At 51.0% G+C, this 24,645-nt stretch overlaps 2 protein-coding genes across 12 annotated transcripts in view; one reads left to right on the top strand and one right to left on the bottom strand.

Moving 5' to 3' along the window:
• On the bottom strand, positions 1-23,066 carry CALHM3 (calcium homeostasis modulator 3). Of its 8 annotated transcripts, none has more exons than XM_074002638.1 (5): positions 22,556-22,734; positions 20,427-21,259; positions 6,936-8,187; positions 3,498-3,651; positions 1-908 (listed from the first exon to the last, which is right to left on the bottom strand). In XM_074002638.1, the coding sequence occupies exons 3-5, from the start codon at positions 7,220-7,222 to the stop codon at positions 417-419; spliced, it is 933 nt and encodes a 310-aa protein (XP_073858739.1). In that variant the 5' UTR covers positions 7,223-8,187; positions 20,427-21,259; positions 22,556-22,734; the 3' UTR covers positions 1-416. The 8 variants fall into 8 exon arrangements, with proteins under 8 accessions (XP_073858739.1, XP_065377444.1, XP_065377446.1 ...); XM_065521372.2 differs by having other exon boundaries at positions 3,396-3,651; XM_065521374.2 differs by having other exon boundaries at positions 20,095-21,259.
• NEURL1 (neuralized E3 ubiquitin protein ligase 1) overlaps positions 22,019-24,645 on the top strand; it is a 161,312-nt gene continuing 158,685 nt past the window's right edge. For 2 of the 4 annotated variants that reach the window (XM_065521369.2, XM_065521363.2), the window contains exon 1: positions 22,568-22,701. In XM_065521369.2, the coding sequence (XP_065377441.1) occupies positions 22,612-22,701 (90 nt within the window). In that variant the 5' untranslated portion in view covers positions 22,568-22,611. Of the gene's footprint in view, positions 22,702-24,645 lie in introns of all 4 variants that reach the window. The other 2 variants (XM_005566358.3, XM_074002634.1) reach the window with 2 other exon arrangements.

Genomic DNA, 24,645 nt, shown 5'->3' on the forward strand with positions numbered 1-24,645 from the left:
TGAAAGCAGGCAAGAGACTAAGGTAATTATTATTATTTAGAATTGACTTCTAGAACCCAGAACCCATGGCAGATCTATTTAGACTTTTGCTACTCAAAGTTTGGTCCACTGACCAAAAGTACATCAGTATTACCAGGGAGCTTGTTCCAAATGCACAATCTCAGACTCGGTCCTGGCTACGCCGAGTCTGCGCCTGTAGTTAACAAGGCCCTCAGTGAAGCGAGTCCACATTAAAGTTTGTGAAGCACACTGGAGGCCACACCCAGAAACTAGGCAGAGATTGGGCTACTTGAAAAAGGAGGCTAACAAGAGTTAGGGTGCCTGCTGTGGGGTCCCTATGGCCTGGAAAGCCTCCAGACCTTTGTCAGAGCGGCATTTCACCTGCGAACACTGCCGCTTCAAGCCTGGCCAGGACCCTACACGTCGGTGTGTTGGGACAGCCTCGTGCCCAGTGCGAAGGTAGGGGCGCGGTGGCTAAGGCCACCCCCACAGAGCCCGGGGGATGCAGCGAGGTCCAGCGGGGGCTTGCGGGAGTACCAGGTGCTCAGGAGGTGGTCCACCTGCTCCCGGCTGGAGATTGCGCGCAGGTGGGCCTTCCCGCTTCCACTGTCCAGGACTTCCGGGGGCTCAGGCACTGCGGGGGGCTCGGGGCTCCTGCATGCATTGTCCCGGTGCAGCCCCCGTGCCTGCAGCTCACTCTGCATGCTGGCGAAGAAGTGCAGCACGCAGCGGTGCGCGAAGTCCCGCGCATGCTCACAGCAGGTCTCGTCGAAGAGCTTCTGCTCCAGGTCCACGTAGTTGCTCCAGTATCTACGCTGCAGGAAGCCTGTCTGGTCGAAGCAGGGCCTCAGGCAGCGGGCCAGAAAGGCCGCGATGATCAGCAGCAGGGTGACACTCCAGCCGATGGCCTGCAAGGTAAGAAGGCCCGAGGTTAGGTGTGAGTGGGGCCTAATCCTATACATATGTATTTATGAATACGTATGTGAATGTTGCAAATTTAATTTGACCATGTCTACATAATATTCTTCATTTTCCAATGGATTCAAATACTCCTTAGATAATTTAACTGCAGTATACCACTCCAAACATCATAGTTCATTAATCAGAGTATTGAATGAAATGGGAAATAAATTGAGAAGAACGAACACAAAGAAAACTGTGTGATCATCAGATTACATGTCCTCTTTTGTATCCCTGTGGCCTTGTAAAGTGAATTAACTCTTAGAGCATCTGCTACTTGAGGAATTGTCCTGTATAGTGTGGCAAAGGTATTCCAAAGTCCCTCCTTTTACATTTCCCATCCATCCTTCCTCCAATCTATGCACTTTCCTATTCAGTCATCCGTCCTGCCAACCATCCTTCATCCATGCATCTATTCTCCCTTCCATTCATTCTCTCATCCTTGTATCCATCCACCCATTCAACCATCTCTCCACCCATCCAATCATCCATCCTCTTGTCTTACTGTAAATCTGTCATCTTCCCATCCAGTCAAGCTCCTAACTATCCTTCCATCTGTCCATCATCCATCCATCTCTTTTCCCATTCATTCATGCTCCCATATGCTCCTCCTTTCTTCCCTTGATCTATCTACTCATCCACCCCCTATCCAACCATCCATCATCCGTCCTCTCATCTTTTTTAAAATTTATTTTTATTTTTTGAGATGGAGTCTCGCTCTGTTGCCCAGGCTGGAGTGCAATGGTGCGATTCAGCTCACTGGAAACTGCGCCTCCTGGGTTCAAGCCATTCTCCTGCCTCAGCCTCCCAAGTAGCTGGGATTACAGATGTGCACCACCACGCCCAACAAATTTTTGTATTTTTAGTAGAGACGAGGTTTCACCATGTTGACCAGGCTGGTCTCAAACTTCTGACCTCATGTGATCCACCCGCCTCGGCCTCCCAAAGTCTGGGATTACAGGTGTGAGCCACCACGCCCGGCCCCCCTCATCTTTTTATCCAGTCTTTGTCATCCTTGTGTGTGCTTATCTGTCTGTCTTCCCATCTAGGCATCCACTGTGTTATACTTGGTGGGAGGCACTATGCTAGGAAGTGGGGGCTCAGTCATTGCTCTCACAGAGCTCTTACCTTAGTGGAGGAAATAGACGATTAAATAGGCGATGACTGGGTACGTGTCATAGAGAGGGAGTCCAGAGGAGGGACACCCAACCTGACCTGGAGGGCGGAGACTGAAGGCTGAATGACAGTGACACACAATAGGAACAGGGGACAGTGTTCGCAGCCAGGAGTGAGGACAAACTGAAGTAGTTCTCTAAAGCTGGAGCGCACACCTGGCAGACTCCTCTCCCTCCTCTCTACCTTCCAAAGCCATAGTCTCTTTAAGGGCCAGCTTGAGACCTGGGGCAGTTGTGTGGACCTGGAGCAGGGAAGTCACATCTTTAAACCACAGGGACATATTTGAATCCTTATCATTTACAGAAGTGATTTCCACAATTTACAAAGCTCTCTCATTTGGCATTTCACTAGACTCCCCCCAACATCACTAGATTTAAGGTGAGTATTTTATACACGAGAGCAGAAAAGCAAACAACTTGATAAACTTTACATGACTGATAACTTACAGCTGAGTAAGGATTCAAACCCTGGTCTCACTGCAAATTCCATGCTCTTTCCACCGAACTAGGAAAAGCCTAGAGTGTTGAAGCCTGCAGGGACCATCAAGATGGAGGAGACCAAGCTCCTCTGTATTTTGCATGAGAAACTGAGGTCCAGAGGGGTAGTCCCATGGCCAAGGTTACAGTCTGAGCCAGAATCAAGTGCATCCTGCACCCGGGTCCTCCCTCCATTGCACTGCTGGCCAGCCCATGAGCCTGTCAGCCTCCCCAAGGGGCAGGGGCTGTGTCTTTATTATCTATAGGTGGAATCTGGAGTCTAGGCTGGGGGCAGAGCTGGGGTTTGTCCCCCAAGATAATAGAGTTGGTGCCTTTTGGGAAGACCGGCATCTGGAGAGAGCCTACATTGTTGGAAGGTGATTAAGAGGAATGATGACACTCCTTCGGATCCCTGCTCTGCCTCTTATAAGCTGTGTGACTTTGGCCTTACGAACTAAACTCTCAGAGCCTGCTTCCTCACCTGGAGAATGGGAGGATAATGGTTGTTCCACAAATGAAATGAAATAATACATATAAAATGCTCACTGCAGTGCCTGGCACATAAATGCCCAATAAGTGGAGATTAGTATTATTTCTCACGGGTGGGAAGAAGGTGTGCAGTGGGCGCAGGCAAGGCAGAGCAGTGGTCTCCAGCGCTTCCCTGCCTCCTGGGAATGGACTGAGCCCATCATCTGCTCCTCCTCACCACCCCCCACCCCACTCCAGAACCAATGCGGGGGATTGGTGAGGGTGCAAGAGCCAGGGGAGGATCACCCCAGTTACCTGTGACAGGCACCGCAGGTAGCGAGACACTGCCTTCCGAGCAGGGCTATTCCTGACCAGCTCATCCTCTTTGCAGGGAACCTTGGCCAGGAAGAACTGTACCTGGCTGGGGGTCATGTTGGCAAAGTCCAGAAACTTCTCAGGGTCCACAGAGTTGCTGAAGGCACACACGAAGCACTTCCCATCAAGGAGGGCCAGCAGGATCCAGACCAGGGGGGCGGCCAGCGCCCTCTGCAGCACAGAGGAGCACATGTACCTGGGAGCAGAGGAAGGAGGGGGGTCACAGGGAGCAGCTGGAAGTCAGCTGCAGCAGGGGAGATGCAAGGATGGACTGCTGGGAAGTCCCAGGCCGGGTTACATCAGACTGCAGCTCTCAGTGTAGAGGTCTCAGCGACAGACGCAGGGAAGAAGGAAGGCTGGGGCCCCTGGGATCCCCAGGACTGGAGCATTGAGGAGTTGGCATTCCTCCTGCTCTAGGTCTTGCCACAGACACTGCTGGTGCCCTGCCCATGCCAGAGGCATCTGTGGCTGCCGCGTCTGGTTCTATTCACAGGGAGGGCCCGAGGGCCTCCTACCTCGAGCACCTGCATTGTTCTGCCCCTGGGGCTTTGGAGGATTTTTTGCTCCAGAGAGGGGTAGGCTGGAAGCACTGAAAAGTTAACCCCCAAATCAACCTTCAACCCCAGAGGGCTGGGGCCTTGTGGATCAATATCCCAGCTTCTTAAATCCTCAGTGGGACAATTCTGAGATGTGTTCTATGTATGCCCTTAGGGGGTCCCCTGAAGGATTGAGCCCCAGTTGCCCACTCATTATCACATTCCTTCCAGAGCCTGCTTTTGGAGGAGAGCCTAAGCTAAGACAGCCCTGCCCAGTAACCCTCCAAAAGCAGCACCTCTAACACCCCCACCCACAAAGCATCCCAGGAGCCCACCCTCTGACCGGCCTCTGGCGCCTTTCCTGGTCAGCTCTGCCCCTGCCTGCAGTGACTTCGACTGAGTGTTGGCCACAGGACAGGAGTCCATTGGAGCTGTGCCCACTGGACCCCAGAGGAAAAGGCCAGGGACACACCCAGTGCCTGTGACCACCCTTGCACAGCTGAATTGCAGGCAGATGTGATCCCTGAGAACATGGAACAGAGGCTGCGTGCAGGTGCACTGGATGCAAATGTTGTTTCTGAATTGGATTGTACACAAAACATCCAATGGTGTATGCCAGGCATGTGCGTGTGTGACCTATCCAGTGTGAACTGTAAATATGTTCTAGGCAGTGGTAGCTTTAGCATTTTCTTTTCTTTTTTTCTTTTTTGAGAGGGAGTCTTGCTCTGTCGCACAGGTTGGAGTGCAGTGGCACGATCTCGGCTCCCGGGTTCAAGCGATTCTCCTTCCTCATCCTCCTGAGTAGCTGGGACCACAGGTGCACACCACCACGCCCAGCTAATTTTTTGTAGTTTTTAGCAGAGACGGAATTTTGCCATGTTGGCCAGACTGGTCTCGAACTTCTGACCTCCGGTGATCCACTTGCCTTGACCTCCCAAAGTGCTGGGATTACAGGCGTGAGCCACCATGCCTGGCCTTGGCTGTAGCATTTTCTATGGAGGGTAATGTGGTCAGAAGATGCACCTGGGGACTCGTTATGAAGTTACATTAGATATGTTTGACAACACCTCTACCATCCATATCAGAGAATAGGGGAGAGGAGGAGATGGTGAGTGAGTGAAAGCCCACCTAGCCCCTTCCGTCACTGCCTGCACATCTAGAGCACTTAGAGATTTGTCCCAAAACAGGAAAGGCAGCTGTTCCAACTTGGCCTGTTCAGTCAACCTGGGTTTGAATCTGAGCAGTGCCACTTCCTGGCTGTGGGAGCTTGCTTGGTACAGTTACTTAACTTCTCTGTGCCTCAAGTTTCCATCCTTAAAAATGGGTCCAATAAAGGTGCAGCCTGAGAACTCAGGTAGAATTCAGAGAGGCCATGCACTCAAAGCACTTAGCACAGAGCTTGGCCCTGCATGGTATACAATGAATTACTCAACTCCAGCGGACTTTGCTACAGAGTGCCATGCATGTGCTGGGCTCTGAGGACATGGTGTGCAGTAGGTAGGGTCCTCACTCTAGGGAGCTTACAAGAGAGGGAACACAGCCTTTAAGCCAATCATTGCCTCTCACTACATGCAAAAAACTGCTATGCATGTCATGGGATGGCCCTTCAAGCATGTGGTGAATTATATTCCGTGGCCAGTGTGACAGATGTGGAGATGTGGTATTGGAGCACAGAAAACGATACCCCAAAATGAAGACCTCAGAAGCAAAAGTTTTTTTAACCTTCTCCTGTCCCCTCACCTGCTCCCCTTCCCCTTCCCCCAACCCAATCTCTCTTTTTTTTTTTTTTTTTTTTTTGAGAAGGAGTCTTGCACTGTCGCCCAGACTGGAGTGCAGTGGCATGATTTCAGCTCACTGCAGCCTCCGCCTCCCGGGTTCAAATGATTCTCCTGCCTCAGCCTCCCGAGTAGCTGGGATTACAGGCGTGTGCCACCATGCCTGGCTAATTTTTGTATGTTTAGTAGAGACGAGGTTTCACCATGTTGGCCAGGCTAGTCCCGACTTCAGGTGATCCGCCGGCCTCAGCCTCCCAAAGTGCTGGGATTACAGGCGTGAGCCACCACGCCCATTCCCCCCACCCAATCTCTGGCTCCTTATTCTCCCCCAAGGCTAGCCATAGAAACTAGAATCCCTCTTCCCCAAGGTGGGTCATAGAAACCAGAACCTCTTTTCTCCAAAGCTGTCACCATAAAACCTAAAAATATGACTCTAACTTCCCCCCGCCTTTCTGTCTAAAAACTGGCCGTAAAGAAACGATCTGACCTACCTAGTTTCACTGTAGGTCATAAGACTCCCTTCTAGAGGGGGTCCTGCCCGTGTCTGGGAGAAAGGAACGCTGTATAGAGAGGCCAGGAAGAACCTAGATGCCCTTGCTGAGTTTCCCCACTCCGTCTATAGCATTAGTTCATCCCTTTTTTAAATCCAGTTCTATTTCTGCATGGCTATCCAGACCTTGTTGAACCTAAGCATACAAATGGACCATTTCCCCTGTATCTTTAGGTCTTTATTCTGAAGTCTTCTGTGGCACATAAAATGATAATCAAATAAATTTGTATGCCTTTTCTCTTATTAATCTGCCTTTTGCCAGCTGATTTTCAGCAGAACTTCAGAGGGCAAAGAGGAAGTTTTCCCGCAGCCCCTAGAGTGTCCTGGGTAATTGAGAATTCTGTGTCATTCCTATGTTTACAGCACTGGCCATGGAAAGGTGACAAATGATAGAAACAGAAACATGTTTCCGGAGTGGAAACTGGCAAGTGGGTCTCTGTGAGCCGATAATTCCTAGTTGGGGAAAGGAGAGGGTGCACCTGGCAGTACCTATAGGGTGGGTGGAGAATCCCCTGATAATGAGGATAGTTGGGGTTTGGGGGTGCACTTGGCAGTGCCTGTGGGTGGCTGGGGAGCCCCTGGTAAAGCCCATGGGTCACTGAGTGGTGTGGGACCGCACCTGATGATGCCTGGGTCCTTCCTCCGGTGCCCTGCGGGCCGGCGCCACTCCTCGACCATCACCACAGACTGCCGGTTGGCGAGGAGGCCGCAGAGAAACAGGGCGAGCGGGGGCGCGAGCAGCAGACCCAGGCCGTAGAGTGCATTGTAGCGCGCCAGGCAGGGACAGTTGAAGTCAAAGGAGGAGTACAGCTTGACGGTGACCACAGCCAGCAGCAGGCAGATGCCATTCATCACTGACTCTGAGCTTGACTGGAAGTGCTGGAAGAGCATGCGGAATTTATCCATGACTCCAGCCTGGGTGGGTGGGCAGCCGTCGGGTGGGCTCAGTGAAGCTCTGGCCACCTTCCTTGTGTCTGCAGCACTGGGGATGAGCCTGGGATCTGTAAGAGGGTCTCTCTCGGCTTCCAAGGGCCTGAGGGGTCAAGGAGGAAGCAATGTCCAGGCCCCAGCCCAGACTCCCGGGGTCCAGCAGGCACTTAAGGCAGGGACAGGCTCTCTCCACAAAGGCTCCCCTCCCCAACCCAATGGTCCCCTGGTGCCACTCCCGTCCTCTCTGGGGAAATGAGTCACCCTCTGTGACCAGCCAGCTCAAAGCACCTCTAGGCAAATGGGCCCCGCCCTGTCACTCCATTCCTCCCGGCCCATTTCTCTTTGCTTTAGGGTCTGGACGCTCAGGCTTAACAGCTGTCGGGGCTTCCTTTGGGGCACAGGCAAATTCTGGGTGTGGTGAGGCAAAGATGCCGATGGAGCCAAAGTATATTTTCTGGTCTTGATGAAAAGCATGACTTTGAACTTGTCTCAGAGACGAAGTAAAACAACAGCAACAACAACAACAAAATATGACAACTCAGCTCAGCCCAGAGAGATTTCATATTGGCTTTCAGGCTAGCAGGAGCCAGAAGGGGCACCTATTCTTGCCTGAAGGCTTCCTGGAAGAGGAGACCCTTGAGAGGAGTCTTCAACCATGTTCCAGCATTTGCCATGAAAGGGATAGCGGAAAGGGATGGCCTCCCTTGGAGACATGCTAACCATGTGCATTAACCACTGGGTGCCCATGGGAGAGGCTGCTCAAGTGCCACGCCCACACCTGCATGGCTTTCCCCCCGCCCTTCTTCCGTGTGACGTGTGACGGACATGCATTTGAAATCACTGTTTCTCCTAACTCTCCGAGGTCACTAGGTCTCTCCTTGTGTCTCAGTTCCAGCCTCTCTGAAGGATGACAGCCCAGATGTTTGAGGGACTCCTGAAACCTGCAAAATGAATTTTGTAAAGGTTACTTAGCCCATATTTTAAGTCAGATCATCCCAAATAAGTCTTGCAAGTTTCATGACCATCTGTGTGGTCTGTACTTCTGATGAAGACAGCCAGAAACCTGGGTCTTACTTCTTCTTATTATTTTTTTGAGACAGAGTGTTGTTCTGTCACCTAGGCTGGAGTGCAGTGGTAGGATCTTGGTTCACTGCAGCCTCTGCCTCCCAGGTTCAAGTGATTCTACTGCCTCAGCTTCCAAGTAGCTGGGATTACAGGCACCCACCACCACGCCCAGCCAATTTTTGTATCTTTAGTAGAGACGGGGGTTTCGCCATGTTGGTCAGGCTGGTCTTGAACTCCTGACCTCAGGTGATTCTCCCGCCTTGGCCTTCCAAAGTGTTGGGATTACAGGCATGAGTCACTGAGCCCAGCCACTTAGTTTTTTTATTTTCCATATTTGTATGTTACTCTGGGTCCTATGAGACAGATTTCCCTGTGTGAGGGAAACGAGGAGGCACTGGAGAAGATGGGGAGAGCCACCAGTGGTCCTGTGAGTCTGACTCTGAGTGAAGGAGAGGGCGGGGCAGGGGTGAGAAACCCTTCAAGCCAGGAGGACAATCACCACTACCTCTTCAGGTGGGTACAGCCCCAGAGGGGCTGTCGGAGCTCACATACCCTGGTGGGGACAGAGTCAGGGAGGAAGCTGGGATCCTCCGTCTGTGCTTTTCAGCCTTAGTCCCCACCGGGCTGCTGACCAGAAAAGTGGACTGTTCTGGCCCAAGGCCAGACTTCATGACCCTGAACCAGCAGGGCTGGTGCGGAGCAGACGGAGAGCGAACTGGGCTGCGAGGGTCATGAGCACCCCTCAATTCCATTCTAGTCTCAGGGAGGGATAGAGTGTCCTGAGGGTCCCCAGCCACTCTAACCTTGGGAGTCTCCAGAAAAGAATAGACAATGCTTCTGGAAGAACACTTTGAAGAAAACTGGGTCAAAGACTCCGGGCCAACCTTTTCACAGCTCCAGCCTTTGAGAGAGAATACAGAGCTACCAGGTCAACTTGGGTCCCTGGAGCCCTGCAGAGCAACAGGTGCTGAGTGACTGCAGTGGGGCTGGCCCTTGCCAGGTATTTACAGGAAATACTTCAGCAAAGAAACAGGCCAGAAAGAAGCCCACTACAAAAGGGATATTATCTGTCAAAGAGAGGGGATGGCTTAATTTTTTTTTTAATCTCCATTTTCTAAATTGTCTACTTTTATAATAGTAGACATAATAAATCATTATTATAATCATAATAATGATTTTTTTTTTTTTTTTTTTTTTTTGAGGCGGAGTCTTCACTCTGTCGCCCAGGCTGGAGTGCAGTGGCACCATCTCGGCTCACTGCAAGCTCCGCCTCCCAGGTTCGCGCCATTCTCCTGCCTCAGCCTCCCGAGTAGCTGGGACTACAGGCGCCCGCCACCGCGCCCAGCTAATTTTTTGTATTTTAGTAGAGACGGGGTTTCACCGTGTTAGCCAGGATGGTCTCGATCTCCTGACCTCGTGATCCGCCTGCCTCGGCCTCCCAAAGTGCAGGGATTACAGGCGTGAGCCACCGCGCCCGGCCCGTAATAATGATTTTTAACTATTTCTAGTAAAAATCATAAAATATTTTAATTGGAAAAACATAAAAAGATAAAAGGACAAGGCAAAAAGGAGAATCCCATTTTGTTGCCTGGAGCCTGGCCCTGCTGAACGAGTAGGGGGAGAAATAGAGGGAGCAATACATGGAGAAAGGCTTCTTTTACTCACACATAGGGAAAGATATTAAATTGCAGATCTGGCCTGGTGCGGTGACTCACGCCTGTAATCTCAGCACTTTGGGAGGCTGAGGCAGGCAGATTGCCTGAGCTCAGGAGTTTGAGACCAGCGTGGCCAACATGGCAAAACCCCATCTCTACTAAAAATACAAAAAATTAGCTGGGGGTGGTGGTGCATGCCTGTAATCCCAGCTACTTGGAAGGCTGAGGCATGAGAATTGCCTCTCTTGAGACTGAGGCACGAGAATTGCTTGAACCCAGGAGGTGGAGGCTACAGTGAGCCCACCCAGATCATGCCACTGCTCTCCAGCCTGGGTGACAAAGAGAGACTAAAAAAAAAAATTACATTTTTCTTTTTTTTTGAGACGGAGTCTCGCTCTGCCGCCCAGGCTGGAGTGCAGTGGCCGGATCTCAGCTCACTGCAAGCTCCGCCTCCCGGGTTCACGCCATTCTCCTGCCTCAGCCTCCCCAGTAGCTGGGACTACAGACGCCCGCCACCTCGCCCGGCTAGTTTTTTGTATTTCTTAGTAGAGACGGGGTTTCACCGTGTCAGCCAGGATGGTCTCGATCTCCTGACCTCGTGATCCGCCCGCCTCGGCCTCCCAAAGTGCTGGGATTACAGGCTTGAGCCACCGCGCCCGGCCACATTTTTCTTTTTAAATAATGATTTACATCTTAAAAAAAAACAGTTATAAATATGTGTTAATTTGCAATTGGAAGATATTTATAGAATAAATCTTTGGTTCTTTCTTCATGTTATTTTGTTTTATTTTCAAATTGGAGTCTTGCAGATGTATTCTTGGGGGTCCTCCAGATTTTCTTTGATCTTTGCAAAGTAGTCTGGATATTGTTTGAGAAACACTGGCTTCATCATTCTTGGAGTTCCTATTATTGACAGGGCTGTTTAGGACTGGATGCCCCCTATTGGAGAAACTCATTGTATGTGATGTGTGAGAGATGTGTCTATGTACTTGTGTATGCATGTGTGTACACATGTATGTGTATGTGTGTAGTGCATGTGTACATATTTGGTGTGTGTATGCATGTGTGTTTTTATAAATATGGGTGTGGCCATCTTCCTACTTTGTATATGGTGAGTATGCCCTCCCCTGACGGTTCTTTCTCTTCTTTTTCCTTCACAGGGAAGGCATTCAACATTGAATATCCTGCCAAGTCCACTTCTCAGGACTGGGAGACTATTGTTTTGTGTGTCTAGCAGAGTGCGGTGCCTTTTCTGTCTCTCGGTGGCCCGATTCTCTGCTTCCCTGAGGACACAGGCCTTGGAGGGGTCCTGGCAGACCCGGGGAAAGCAACGTGGCACTTCTGTGGGTCCCACTCTGGGGACTCCACAGAGCCGTGTAGCCCTGAGGGTGGAGAGAGGCTGGAAATGAAATGGGGCCTTCTAACAGATGGCACTGGAACAACTGGCTAGCCATTCGGGAGCAATTTCTACTTCATGCTTCATACCAAAATAATTTTCACATGGTTCAAAGATTCAACATAAAAATTAAAATCATAAAAATTCTACAGGAAAATGTATGTGAATTTATTGATAATCAGAGGCTAAGGAAGGCCTTTGGGAACCGACCCCAGAATTTAGTAGCTGTAGAGGAGAAGATGGACAAAGTAAGAGCCATAAAAATTAGAAGCTTCTATGGGCAAACATACCAATAAACAAAATAAAAATAACAAACTGAAAGAAGGGTATTTGCCACACATAAGCCTCTTTTCCTTAATTTGTGGAAGGCTCATATAAATCAATACAAAAGATGAACAATCCTAAGAAAAATGGGTAAAGGATTCGAACAGGCTATTTGAAGAAAAAAAAAAAAAAAGAGAGAGAGAGAAAAAAGTGACCAAACATTCTGGAAAAATTCTAATCCTCATTCATAATTCAATAAGAAACGAAACCACCAGGTGCCTTTAAAAATTTCCAAGTTGTTAGCAACTGAAAGATTGATCATTCCCAGTGTTGATGAGGCTTAAGGAAATAGCTACTTGCATACATGTATGGTTGGAGTACAAATTGGTAGGTTTTTTGTGGAGCAGTTTGGCAATACATTTAAAGCAAAAATTTAAATACACATGCCCTTTGACTTAGTAATTACAAAGTCTGAATTCATCCCGTGGGTAGCTTTGCAGAAGTAGCCACTATAAACAAACAAGAATGTTCATTATAGCTCTTTTAATGACAACCAAACTGGAAACAATCTAAATTTCATCAACAGGGGACTGTTTAAATAAAATATGACACAGTCATAAAATGGGATCCATGCAGCCATTAGAAGAATGAAGCAGGCCAGGTGTGGTGGCTTATACCTGTAATCCCAGCACTTTGGGAGGCCGAGGTGGATGGATTACCTGAGGTCAGGAGTTCGAGACCAGCCTAGCCAACATGGTGAAACCCTGTCTCTACAAAAAATACAAAAAAATTAGCTGGGCATGGTGGTGTGTGCCTGTAATCCCAGCTGCTCAGGAGGCTGAGACAAGAGAATCCCCTGAACCCAGCAGGCGGGGGTTGCAGTAAGCCGAGATCCAGCCACTGCACTCCAGCCTGGGTGCTACAGAGCGAGATTCCATCTCAAATAATAATAATAATAAAATATTATTATTGACGTAAAACAAAATAATCAGGTTTAAATCTTAACATTGTTTCTGACTGAGGAACAGAACATGGAACTGTTTTCCTGGTTGATAATACTTTTTTAATTTTTTCTTTTTGAGACAGGTTCTCACTCTGTTGCCCAGGTTGGATGCAGTGGCACGATCATGGCTCACTGTAGCCTCAGGCTCCTGGGTTCAAGTGATCCTCCCTCCTCGGCCTCCCAAAGTGTTGGGATTGCAGGCGTGAGCCACGGTACCCGACTACAATACATTTTTTACTCCTGTTTCTCTAAGAAGTGACAAATAAACCTGAATTTTAGAATGTTATTTTCTCTTCCCTCTCTTACATGACTAAGAAACTATAAAGGTAGATTTTCTGCCCAAACAGAAATGATGCTCCAAGACCATGAAGAGCGGGGCTGGTGCTCTGGCTAGGAGATCCTGCGACCATCGCATGTGACACTACATGTTGGGCCAAATGCAGAGACCTAGGGGCAAAGACAGGCAGGCTGCTTTGGGGGAAGAGGGCACCTGGATAGTTTCAGCTCTGAGGGTGATCGGGTACACAGAGGGCCAGGCTAGGAAGCACCTCTGTTGTTGACCACACACCCTCAAGCTCTGGCCATGTAGTGACAGATGTTCCCTAGACATCTGCAGAGTGCCAGGGGCTGGGCTCGTGCAGACGCCCGTACTGGGTAACTGGCCACAGTCAGAGGGGGCATCCTGGTGTGAGTAGGGGCGCTCTGGAGGACTGTGACTCAGCTGAAGTTTGGGGACCCTTGGCCTCAGTCCTGGGAGAGTCTCTGCAGGGAGCTTTGGCCTTCTGTCCTATGGTCACCATGACAGGGAGAGCTCCTCTGCTGCCAGAGACCCCATCTCAGGATGAAAGGTGAAAAGTGGCCTCAGTGAAGGGCACATACTCAGAGAGGAGCATCTCAGTGATTGAAGACGGGGCCAGTTTCCTCAATGATATATTTTCTTTACCATGAAGTAGCTGATGGAAACTATAAGGGTATATGTTTTCCCAGCAAAACTCTTTTCATTTTGAAAGAGGAAAAGAGCAATCCGTAAACATGTATTTATTTATTTTTGGTTTTGAGACAGGGTCTCACTCACCTAGGCTGGAGTGCAGTGGCGCGATCACTGCTGGTTGCTGTCTCAATCTCCCCAGGCTCAGGTGATCCTCCCACCTCAGCCTCCTGAGTAGCTGGGTCTACAGGTGCACACCATCATGCCTGGCTAATTTTTGTTTCTTTGGTAAAAATGAGTTCTCACTATGTTGCCCAGGCTGGACTTGAACTCCTGGGCTCAAGCAATCTGCCCACCTCAGCCTCCCAAAGTTCTGAGATTACAGGCATGAGCCACTGCATCTGGCCTCGTAAACTTTTTTTTTTTTTGAGATGGAGTTTCGCTCTTGTTGCCCAGGTTGGAGTGCAATGGCACGATCTTGGCTCACTGCAACCTCCACCTCCTGGGTTCAAGCGATTCTCTTGCTTCAGCCTCACAAGTAGATGGGATGCACCACCCAGTTACTTGGTGGCATGCATGGCGGCATGTGCCACCACGCCCCACTAATTTTGTATTTTTAGTAGAGACGGGAGTTTCTCCATGTTGGTCAGGCTGGTCTCAAACTCCCAACCTCAGGTGATCCGCCCACCTCGGCCTCCCAGAGTGCTGGGATTACAGGTGTGAGCCACCGCGCCTGGCCCTGGTAAACATTTTTAAGGTGTTTTGAATGGCTTGAGGGCTCCCCAAAAACTTTTGTCAGAGACAAAGGGGATTCCAATGGAGTTCTAGTGTCACCTAGTGGTGGCTGGAGGGAGGAACTGGGGTGAGAGGAAGGGAGAGGCGGGACACACAGCAGGTCTGCTCTTTCCACTGAGAGAAACCTTCCTGGGAAGAGAGCTGCCCTTGGGTGTGCCTGGGACTGCTCTGGGGAAGGGTGCGTGAAAGGGAGATGTCACACTGCCAGCAGCAAGTGGAGAAAAGTCTGCTCGCTGTCCTGGGTCTCACGCTAAAGGCATTTGGTGTGATTTAATGCTGCTGGCTTCTTGGAGAGATGCCTCCTATTTGTCTTTCAACTTTGGCCATGAAGGAGTGTTACATTTTTATGTGGTCATATTTATGATACTTTTCCTTTATGATTCTCTGGTCTTTGTAACATTCTTGGAAGAGTCTGCCTGCCAAGTAAAGGCCATTTAAAACATCTGTGGGAGAAAAGAGGATGCTGGGGGTACTGCAGCCATTTCGAGCATCTTTCTTTGATTTTGTTGTTTTTTTACTCTGTTTTGTGTTCATCAGTAGCTGTGTGCTCCCTGGCTAACTTCCAGAAAGCTGAGCTGAAGCCACCAGGCATCTTAGGTGTCCTCAAGCAGGAGGGGCTGGTTCAGGAGCTCAGTGAGGAGGCCTCCTCTGCCATAGGTGTCTCCCTCAGGCTGGGGACGTGAAGGAATTCCACCCTGGTGCATGCACAGTATCAAGGGAATCAGGACTCAGGCTGTCCTAAGCTGTGCCTCCATGCCTCCCCCATCAGCTCCTAGGCAAGTGACTTAACTTCCCCAAGCCTCGGGATTTTTATTTGTAAAATAGGAATAATAATAGTAATAATAACAAGAACAAAATTAGTACCTATCTCACAGGGTTGTTTCTGGAATTAAATGAACTAATGCATCTGAAGTGCTTAGACCAAGGCCTGGGACATATGCATAAGTGCTTCATAAATGTCACCTGTTACAATTATTTGAGCAAGTGGCCCTGGGATAGATCAATTGATGCTGGACTTTGAAGTCAGTACACAAGTTTCTCAGATGGAGACACACTGTCCTCTTTACAACACTGGGCATTATTTTTTCCTTTTTTTTTTTTTTTTTGAGATGGAGTCTTGCTGTGTTGCCCAGTCTGGTGTGCAGTGGTGCAATCTCAGCTCACTGCAACCTCCACCTCTGGGGTTCAAGTGATTCTCTTGCTTCAGCCTCCCAAGTAGCTGGGACTACAGGCATGAGCCACCACACCTGGCTAATTTTTCGTATTTTTAGTAGAGACAGGGTTTCACTATGTTGGCCAGGCTGGTCTCAAACTCCTGACCTCAGGTGACCCGCCCGCCTTGGTTTCCCAAAGTGCTGGAATTACAGGCGTGAGTCACTGTGCCCGGCCAACATTGGGCATTTTCCTTTCTGCTTCATGGAGGAACCTCCTTCCGTCCTTTCAGATACAATCTCGGGAGTGCTTGGCCTCAGGTCTGGATTTTTTCCATGGGTGCTATGGGTACTTAAGCCTATGAACTTTTAAAGCATCTGCTTGAGACCAGAAAAAAAAAATTACTGTCCTCAAATTATGAAAGGAAAACTTCAAACCAAAATTAATAAATGTTCACTTAAATGCTTTTGTAAATGCTTTTGTTGTATCAATGTCATTAATTGCTAAATGTAGTACTCATAAACATTTCATTATATTTGAAGACAAACATAGTTTTTTTCTCAGTTGGCAAGACATCCAACACATGCATGATTGCTTAGAAATAAAACCAGTTGTAAATTCAGTGAGTCCCTTGTTGTCCGGTGATTCCAAAAGCCAAATTTGTAAGAATCATTTCAAAATGTTTACTGCAAGAAAATTATGTTTAATGTGGAATGTGGTATATTTTAGTACATTTGGCCTGACGGGGTTGGGCTCCAAAATAAGAGTTTGGGAGTCTATGAAGACCTCACAATTGATCCTGGATTCAGGGACCACCTCCCAGAGAGCAAGTCTGTCTGTGGAGCAGAGGAAGGGGCTGGGATTCATCCCTGCTACCTCCCTGCACAGTCACCTCTTCCAATAAGTTAGCCCTGCTTGGGTGGCAGCCAGCACTGGCCTGGTCCCTGTGGGGTGTCCAGCTTTCCCCAAGAAAGCCTGTAGGCCTTCTTCAAGCACCATCCTCACAACTAGAACATGTGACCATGTGGAGCGGTTTCCTAATGTGTAATCAATAAACGACCTGTATCAGACTCCACTCAATCTAAGTCTCTCAGGGTGAGGTCTGGGAGTCCGCATTTTAGTAACTTTCTCCCCCTCTCCCCAAGGCCTCATAGATGATTCTGATGCACGTTTAAGTTTGAGAATTATTAGTCTAGAGTGTGTGTGCACCCCAGGAGGAGGGCAAGATGATCCATTTTACGATCTCGTTAGTCTATTTAGTCTATGTTTCATAATATAGACAATATGAATACAGTAGTGCATATATAGAAATTATAAATAAAGAAATATACATATATTGGTGTACACGCTTTAAAAATTTATTACTGCTAGGGGTGTATGATCAAAAAGGTTTGGCGCTCAGAGCGACCTGCCCAGTCCAGCTATGTGGTCAGACCTGCTGCATGTTCAGCTCTGAACCTGGGCCTGGGAGGTGGGGAACTGGGATTGGAGTGTACAAAAAGCAGAGGACAGGCTGCCCCACGGTGGTAGCAAGGAAGCTGCACCTCACTCAGCGCCAGGGATGCAGGTAGTGCTCAATAAATGATCACTGGGCAATGAGTGAAGCTGAATCCCAAAAATACCTGGGAAGAAGATGGCACAGAGCCCATTCCATGCTAAAATGGGCAGCACAGGCTTCCATCCTTCAGAGGGAGGGCCCGACAGGTTAATCCATCCATTCCTTTATTCATTCATTTATTTAATAACTAATTATTGAGTATGCACTAAGTACCAGGCACAGGCACTCAGGGATCTACCCCTCCAACTTGTCCAGCCACCCCCTGAAGTTCAGGCAGGACACCACCCCCTCCCCCAACAGCTTTTCTGATAGCCTGATTAACCATGGGCTGGTGGCTGGGTGGACACGGTGGCACATGCCTATAATCCCTTTAGGAGGCCTAGTCGGGACCTGAAGCCAGGAGTTCAATACCAGCCTAAGCAACAAACTGAGATCTCATCTTTTAAAAAACATAAATAAATAAATAGGCATGCATGGTGGTGCGTGCCTGTAGTCTCAGTTACTCAAGAGATTGAGGTGGGAGCATCGTTTGAGCCCAGGAGGTCGAGGTAGCAGTGAGCTATGATCACGCTACTGCATTCCAGCCTGGGTGACAGAGTGAGACCCTCAGCTCTAAACACCAAAACCAGGCGGAGCGTGGTGGTTCACGACTGTAATCCCAGCACTTTGGGAGGCCGAGGCGGGCAGATCAGTTGAGGTCAGGAGTTCAAGACCAGCCTGGCCAACATGGTAAAATCCTGTCTCTTCTAAAAATACAAAAAATTAGCTGGCCGTGCTGGCACACACCTGTAATCCCAGCTACTCAGGAGGCTGAGGCACGAGAATTGCTTGAACCCAGGAGGGGAGGTTGCAATAAGCTGAGCTCATGCCACTGCACTCCAGCCTGAGCGACAGAGTTAGACTCTGTCTCAAACAAACAAATAAACAAAACCCAAACCAACACAATGGGCTGGGACTTTGGGAATGGGAGGGTGCTACTTGTCGTAGCCAGGGATAGTTGTGGCTGTTTCCCATTTTAAGGTTAGTTTCTCTGCATGGAGCGAGGTGTCATGCCATTGACGAGGGTGATCCCAATTCAGGGGAGTCCAGCTTGGCCTAGAGGCACCCCACTCTTGTCTGCCTGAGGAAGGGTCATCCCTCTGGCTGGTTCTGAACTCAGCATCCAGAGGCTCAGGGAAGGAAGTAAGACTCTCAAATACTCTCAGTCAAAAAAAGACTCTCAGTCAAAATATTATTTTATCAACACGGTGACTCCAAGACTTGAACTGATCTGGAAGCTATGGAGAGAGAGAAAGAGGAAGATAGGTAGAGAGAGGTGAACCAGGCAGGAGCAGACAGCCAGGGTGGGAAGAGCAGAGACTGCAAGGAGAGAAAGTGACCAGGGTGGGAAAAAGCAGAGAAGGAAGGGCAGGGAGAAAGATGAGAAGGGGTGGGAAGTGGGTAGACAGTAAAAGAAACCAGCAAGGGCCAGGCGCAGTGGCTCACTACTGTAATCCCAGCACTTGGGGAGGCTGAGGCAGGTGGATCACTTGAGGTCAAGAGTTAGGGACCAGCCTGGCCAACACGGTGAAACCTTGTCTCAATTACAAATACAAAAATTAGCTGGACATGGTGGTGTGTGCCTGTAGTCCCAGCTACTTGGGAAGCTGAGGCTGGAGAACTGCTTGAACCCGGAAGGTGAAGGTTGCAAGACTGCAGTGAGCTGAGATCGTGCCACTGCACTCCCACTGGGCAAGACTCTGTCTCAAAAGAAAGAAATCAGCAAGAAGAGAGCAACAGGGAAGGAAGGGAAGGTGGGGAAGGTGGGAGTGGAGCTGCTGTTGAAGGAAGCTTCCCCAGGTCCCTGCCCGCGGCCTCCCTCTCCTGCGTGCCTGTGTGTGCACTCAGAACACCGACGCATGCACATACAAGGACACAGGTTTTCGCGAAAGTGCACACGTATGCACTGACACCCACCCCCTCAGGCACTGCTCACAGAATCCGCACTGCTGGGTGTGTAGGTGTTGCCACTGTGACTGGTGCTGGAGCACCACCTTGTGGGTATTAATAGTTTCCCTTGAAGCCATCAAAACAGAGACTTCATCAGCCCCAGTCTCCCTGGCAGTTTCCTTCTTCCTCTTCCTTTCCAGGATGGGTCTGGGAAGGGTCCTCTGGATCAGAGCTACCACCCAGCCACCCCAACTCCCACCCCCATGTTTCCCAGCAGCTGCCTTGGGGAAGGATGGCAGGAAGGCCTCCGGGTTCTGCCCCAGGTCTGGGAATAAGGAGACTGCTGGCCTTCTTCGACCCTCTGAGTTGGGTCTACCCTAAGTCCCTGCCAAGGAAAAGTTGCTGGGGCACAGGACTCTTCAGAAGGGCCGCGCTCAACTTCTCTGAATCCTATGCAGCCACACCAACCTCCTCTAGGTCCCTTCCTGGCCAGAGACCTAGTTGACACTAACAGTGGTGTCCCCTCTTCCAGTACAGAGCTCCCTGAAGGACTAGGGTGAGGGTAGAGAGGAGCCTAGTGCATGAAATGTAAGAGGCCCTCATTCCCAGGCTCGTGTAAGTGCAAGGTTGGTATCTGCATGACCTTGACAGTGGGTGCCTCCTTCAATTTTGCGCCAGGGATGCCTTGGCTACCTCATCCTATCCCAGCCCCACTGATACTCCCATCAGCTCCTCAACCCTTAGTTCCCTGCCTTTGTCCCTGATGCCTCTCACCTTCCTTTGGGACTCCCTGGGATCACGCTGCCCTGAGCTGCAGAACCTGGGCTGCCTCTGGACTCAGATGAGCACAAACCTCTGGCCCTCACTTCCCTCCTTCCCTTTGACCTTCCTCTCTCCCCTGCTTTGCCCATAGCCCCAGGTCTAGGCCATGTGGGGCCTGTGACATCCCCTTGTCAGGCGAGGTAGCTCATGCCTGTAATCCCAGTACTTTCGGAGTCTGAGGCGGGTGGATCACCTGAGGTCAGGAGTTCGAGACATCCCCGCTATGCTCTGCCTTTGGGGCCTCATCCCCTCCCCCATTCCCCTGCCCACACCGGACTTACCCGGAGCTACATCTGTAAATCCTTGCAAGGCCCTTGTACTTCACACACACTCCAGCAGAATGAGTCTCAACTATGCAGAGTCCTCCTATTTGTTCTAATTTGTGAAAGGCCTGATCCTAGCTGCCACTCACAGTGACTTCATTCCAGCAGATTTCAGGGGAAATGTAAGTGTGTGTGCTTGTATAGGTGTGAGTGTGTGATAGTGTAGTGGTATGTGAGCGCATGTGTGAGTGTGTTGCCATTCAGAGCCTGTGGATTTCTGATGCATGAGTCATTAGCTGGGAGTGAGCCTTGGGAAGATACTGCCCATAAATAAGACAGCCATCTCTGACCTGCTGTGGCCATCTGCAGCTGCCTGCACACGTGATCCTGGGCATCTGGGAGGCTGGAGGCCGGGGTCGGAGCTGTCTTTCCCTCCAGATTCCAGAGAGAGAGCGGCTGTCACAGATATTTCCAGCTTGCCTGGAGTCCCAGACATTTAAGGGTGTGATGCCTGGAATGGGGATGGGGCGAGGAGAGCAGGAGAGGAAAATAAAGGGTGGTTCAGGAGGCTCTGCTCCCAAGGATCTCAGTGGAGTCTCCTGGCCCGCAGTGGGAAGCATGCATTCCACAATTATTTTCTGAGAATCTGTCACGTGCCAGGCACTCCCCCAGGGGGTAAGGACACTCTGGTGAACATGACTGACCTGTGCTCTCCCCTCACAGAGCTTATGTTCTAGCGGGGAGGCAAAAGATAAACGACGAAAGGCTACTCGTAAGCAAATTACATATAATAGCTACGAAGAAAATAAAATGGAATATCGTGGAAAGTGACTGAGAGTGGAGGGGTCCTTTAGTTGGGACAGTCAGGGAATGTCAGGACTCGAATTGTACCTAGATAATGAGGAGCCGCCAAATGGAGACTTGCGGGAAGAACCTTCTATTATAGAAAAGGATACATGAGATGTCCCCCTGCCCACCCATGTCTTCACTGGACTCTGGATCAGAGTTGCTGAAGCCAGATCAGGGAGCTAGAGATGACTCAGAGGAGCAGGAAGGCTGATTCCCTGGGGGGAACCTTGGAACGTCTTCCATCCCTGATAGACCAGGAGAGATGCCCCAGGTCCAGGTAGGAGAAGAATGGCTTCCGTTTCGCTTCCTGCAGGCTTCTTGGTGCAGTGCTGATCTACAGGAAGGCAATAGCCACATGAGTAGGGCACTTGCTGAAACCCCCTTCCTCCAGGAAGCCTTCTTTGACTGCCATAGGTTGCATAGGCTCCTCTCTCCCACCTTGTTATAGCTAATAGAACCACTCAGTTCAGAGCTGGTGGTCTTCTGATGCTGTCCCGGAGATCTGTTCCCTCAGCTTGGCCAGAGCTCCAGGCTTGTGGGTCTGGTTCGTGGGCATTTAAAGGCCCTCAGTGGCACCTATGCATCAGTGAGACTGCTCGGGGTTCCAGCTCTGAACCCTTGCCTAGCGCCCCTACCCTGGCTGAGAACGGAGGGTCAAGTGCCAGGGTCCTAATCTCAATTACTTTATCCAAGCATCCGCTCGTCCATTTACATGTTTCCCTGGGCTCTCCACTCTGCGCCAGGCCTGGTACCTGGAGCTAGGGAAACCGAACATGAGCGCTGGCTCGCCCGCACCCGCATCCGGGGAGCTCGGCGTTCTCGCGGCCCTGCTCCCCTTGTTTTCAAGTGCAAGTTCCATGGTTCCGTGCTGGGAATAAGGCCAGCCCCGAAGGCCACCATCCTCGCCTGATGTCTTACCCGGACCCGCGCCGCCGAGAGCTTGCGGCTGCGGGAACGCGGCGCGCCCCGGGGTCACATCTGGCCTAGCGGGCGCGCGCGTGTCACTAAGACGCTCATTCACCGGCGCAGCTGTCACCATAACAACCGGAGCGAGGGAATCCTGGCGACTGCCGGGGCGGGGGGCGGGGGCGGCGGTCTCAGGAGGGACCCGGCGCGGGCGGGACCGCGGCGGTCGGGGGACACCAGCCTCGCCGGGAGCACCCAGCACGCCCCGCGCTCCGCCGAGCCCCGCTCCATGCAGACCCGCGGGCGGGAGGGAGCCAAGCACATCGCCGCCGCGGCCGTCCCCGCGGGGCGGTGACCGAGCCTGCCTCGGAGCCGCCGAACGCCCACGCCGGGGGCCCTGACTCTATGGCCCGGGGGGAGCGCGCCGGAGCCGCCGCGCCGCCCACCCCCAGCCGGAACCCGAGCGTCCCGGGGAGCAAGCGGGGAGCCCCGGGCGGCCCCAGCCCCGGCCCAGGGCCCTGCTTGTGGCCCCCGCTTCCGCCACGGGGCATGGGAGGCAGGTAGCCCCGCTCGCGCCAGGACACCCGCGGCGGGCGGGACCCGCCAAGGACCGCGAAGTCCCGAGAAAGGAAGCAGAGAAGAGGCCCGCCCGCCCCCGGCCGCAGCCCCAGCAGGGCCCTCCCCCGGCGGCGCGCACCCGCGCGCGCACACTCGCACACCGCACCTCCGCTCCTGCCCGGCCTCGCCCCCACCAGCGAGCGCCGAACCCCCTGGGGCCGGATGCCATGGGTAACAACTTCTCCAGTATCCCCTCGCTGCCCCGAGGAAACCCGAGCCGCGCGCCGCGGGGCCACCACCAGAACCTCAAAGGTAGGCTCCCCGGCCGGGCGCAGCTGAAGGACTGGGGCGCAGGTGGAGGGCCAGGGAGGCGTGGTTGGGGAGGACGGGCACACGCCACCTGTTGTGCGGGTCTGGAGGCCGGAGATGCACCTCTGCCTGTGGAATGGGCTGGGGGTGGAGGGCAGCCGGCGATGATGGTGATGGAGGATGGCGTCCCGCGGGGTCTGCGCAGTTCTGTCTGCTGGCACTGGGAACGTCAGTGGAGTCCCCTTAGGCCATGGTGTTAGGCGAGCCTGAAGAAGTGGGAAAGGACGTTTGCCAGGTCGATAGCGGAGTGGGGAGTGAGGAGGGAAGCTTGGGTCGTCCGTCTTCAGGGAGGCACCTCGGTCGGTCTCCTTTTCATCGGCCCTAGGGCTGGAGAGACCAGGCTGGGAGCACTAGTTGCATTTCCAATGGGAGAGTTTTAAAAATTCAGGACAGGCTTACAGCAGACTGGAATAAAGGCTCAGAGCTGCTGGTTCCTGGGGTCTTTGTAGCCGTTGGCTTTTCGCATCCTTTGAATTAGTTTGATTTCTGGTTTTCCCAAAGACCAGATATCCAGTCAGAGCCCTAGAAAAGAGGGGCTGGCAGCCTTGAAACAGAGGGACATTTACCAGGAATGTCCTTGCTCTCCGTCGGCCCAGATCCACTCAGCACCCTCAGGGTGGCCCTAGGCCCAGTCTCCCCGTTCCGAGCCTGCCATTCCTGTCTTGGAGCTTCCAATGCTGTTTCTGACCTCTGGAAGATACTGCTGGGTCCTCCTGGGCCCTCAGACCTACTAAATTCCTTCAGGAAGGATAACAATAGTGCCCTTTAACACAAGGCATCGAACTTTCTCAAACACGTTTTTAGCGAGCGTGGACACTGCTTGGGGTAGTCAGCAGAGCAGACCTAATCACACTATACCCATTTTACAGATGAGGAGAACCAAGGCTGGCTTCAGGTTCCCAAAGCCAGTCAGACCTCGGCACTAGGTGCTAGGCTGTAGACCCGTACCTCTTGACTTGGAATCCTGTCCCTTCTTTTGCTGAACAGTTAACTTTTAAGACCAGGGAAGAGAAGGAGAGACGGGACCACTGTCCTGCATTCTAATACTCCAGCTCTTTCAAAACTTCAGCTCTCACTTGGCTCAGGAAAATCAATGGGTTTGTTGGGTCTTTCTGGAAATTAATATGGCAATGTATGTCAAGATGCTCTAAAAGTATCAATTTGTTGGCCAGGTGCGGTGGCTCACGCCTGTAATCCCAGCACTTTGGGAGGCCAAGGCAGGTGGATCACTTGAGGTCAGGAGTTCCAGACCAGCCTGGCCAATGCGGCAAAAACCCGTCTCTACTAAACGTACAAAAATTAGCCGGGCATGGTGGTGCGTGTCTATGATCCCAGCTACTCGGGAGGCAGAGGCAGGAGAATCCCTTGAATCTGGGAGATGGAGGTTGCAGTGAGCTGAGATCATGCCACTGCACTCCAGCCTGGGCAACAGAGCGAGACTCTGTCTCGCAAAAAAAAGAAAAAAAAATCAATTTGTTGACCTTGTAATTTTACTGAGAGGAATTGATCCTAAGGAAGTAGAGATGCAGGCATATATACTTATGGCACTAGGCTAGGATGTTCATGGCAGTGCTATTTATACTAGGTGGATAACCTAAATGCTCAGTAATCGTGGTATGTACTCTTGGTAGAGTACTATGCAGTCGTTAAAATTATATTTGTGAAGAATATTTGATGACTTTGGAAAATGCTCACAGTATGATGACAGAATACAAAGTTGCGAAGACTGTATGATCCCAATTTTGTTTCAAAAGTGATATGAATGCAAAAAATCCCAACAAAAACAAAACAAGCAAAAATGCTTGTAAAGTTTCCAGAAGGTTAACAGTGATTTCCTCTGGATATGCGATCGTATGGGATTTTTTTTTTCTTTTTTATATTTTGCTT

The sequence above is a fragment of the Macaca fascicularis genome, chromosome 9, assembly GCF_037993035.2.
Source record: "Macaca fascicularis isolate 582-1 chromosome 9, T2T-MFA8v1.1".
Classification (NCBI taxonomy): domain Eukaryota; kingdom Metazoa; phylum Chordata; class Mammalia; order Primates; family Cercopithecidae; genus Macaca; species Macaca fascicularis.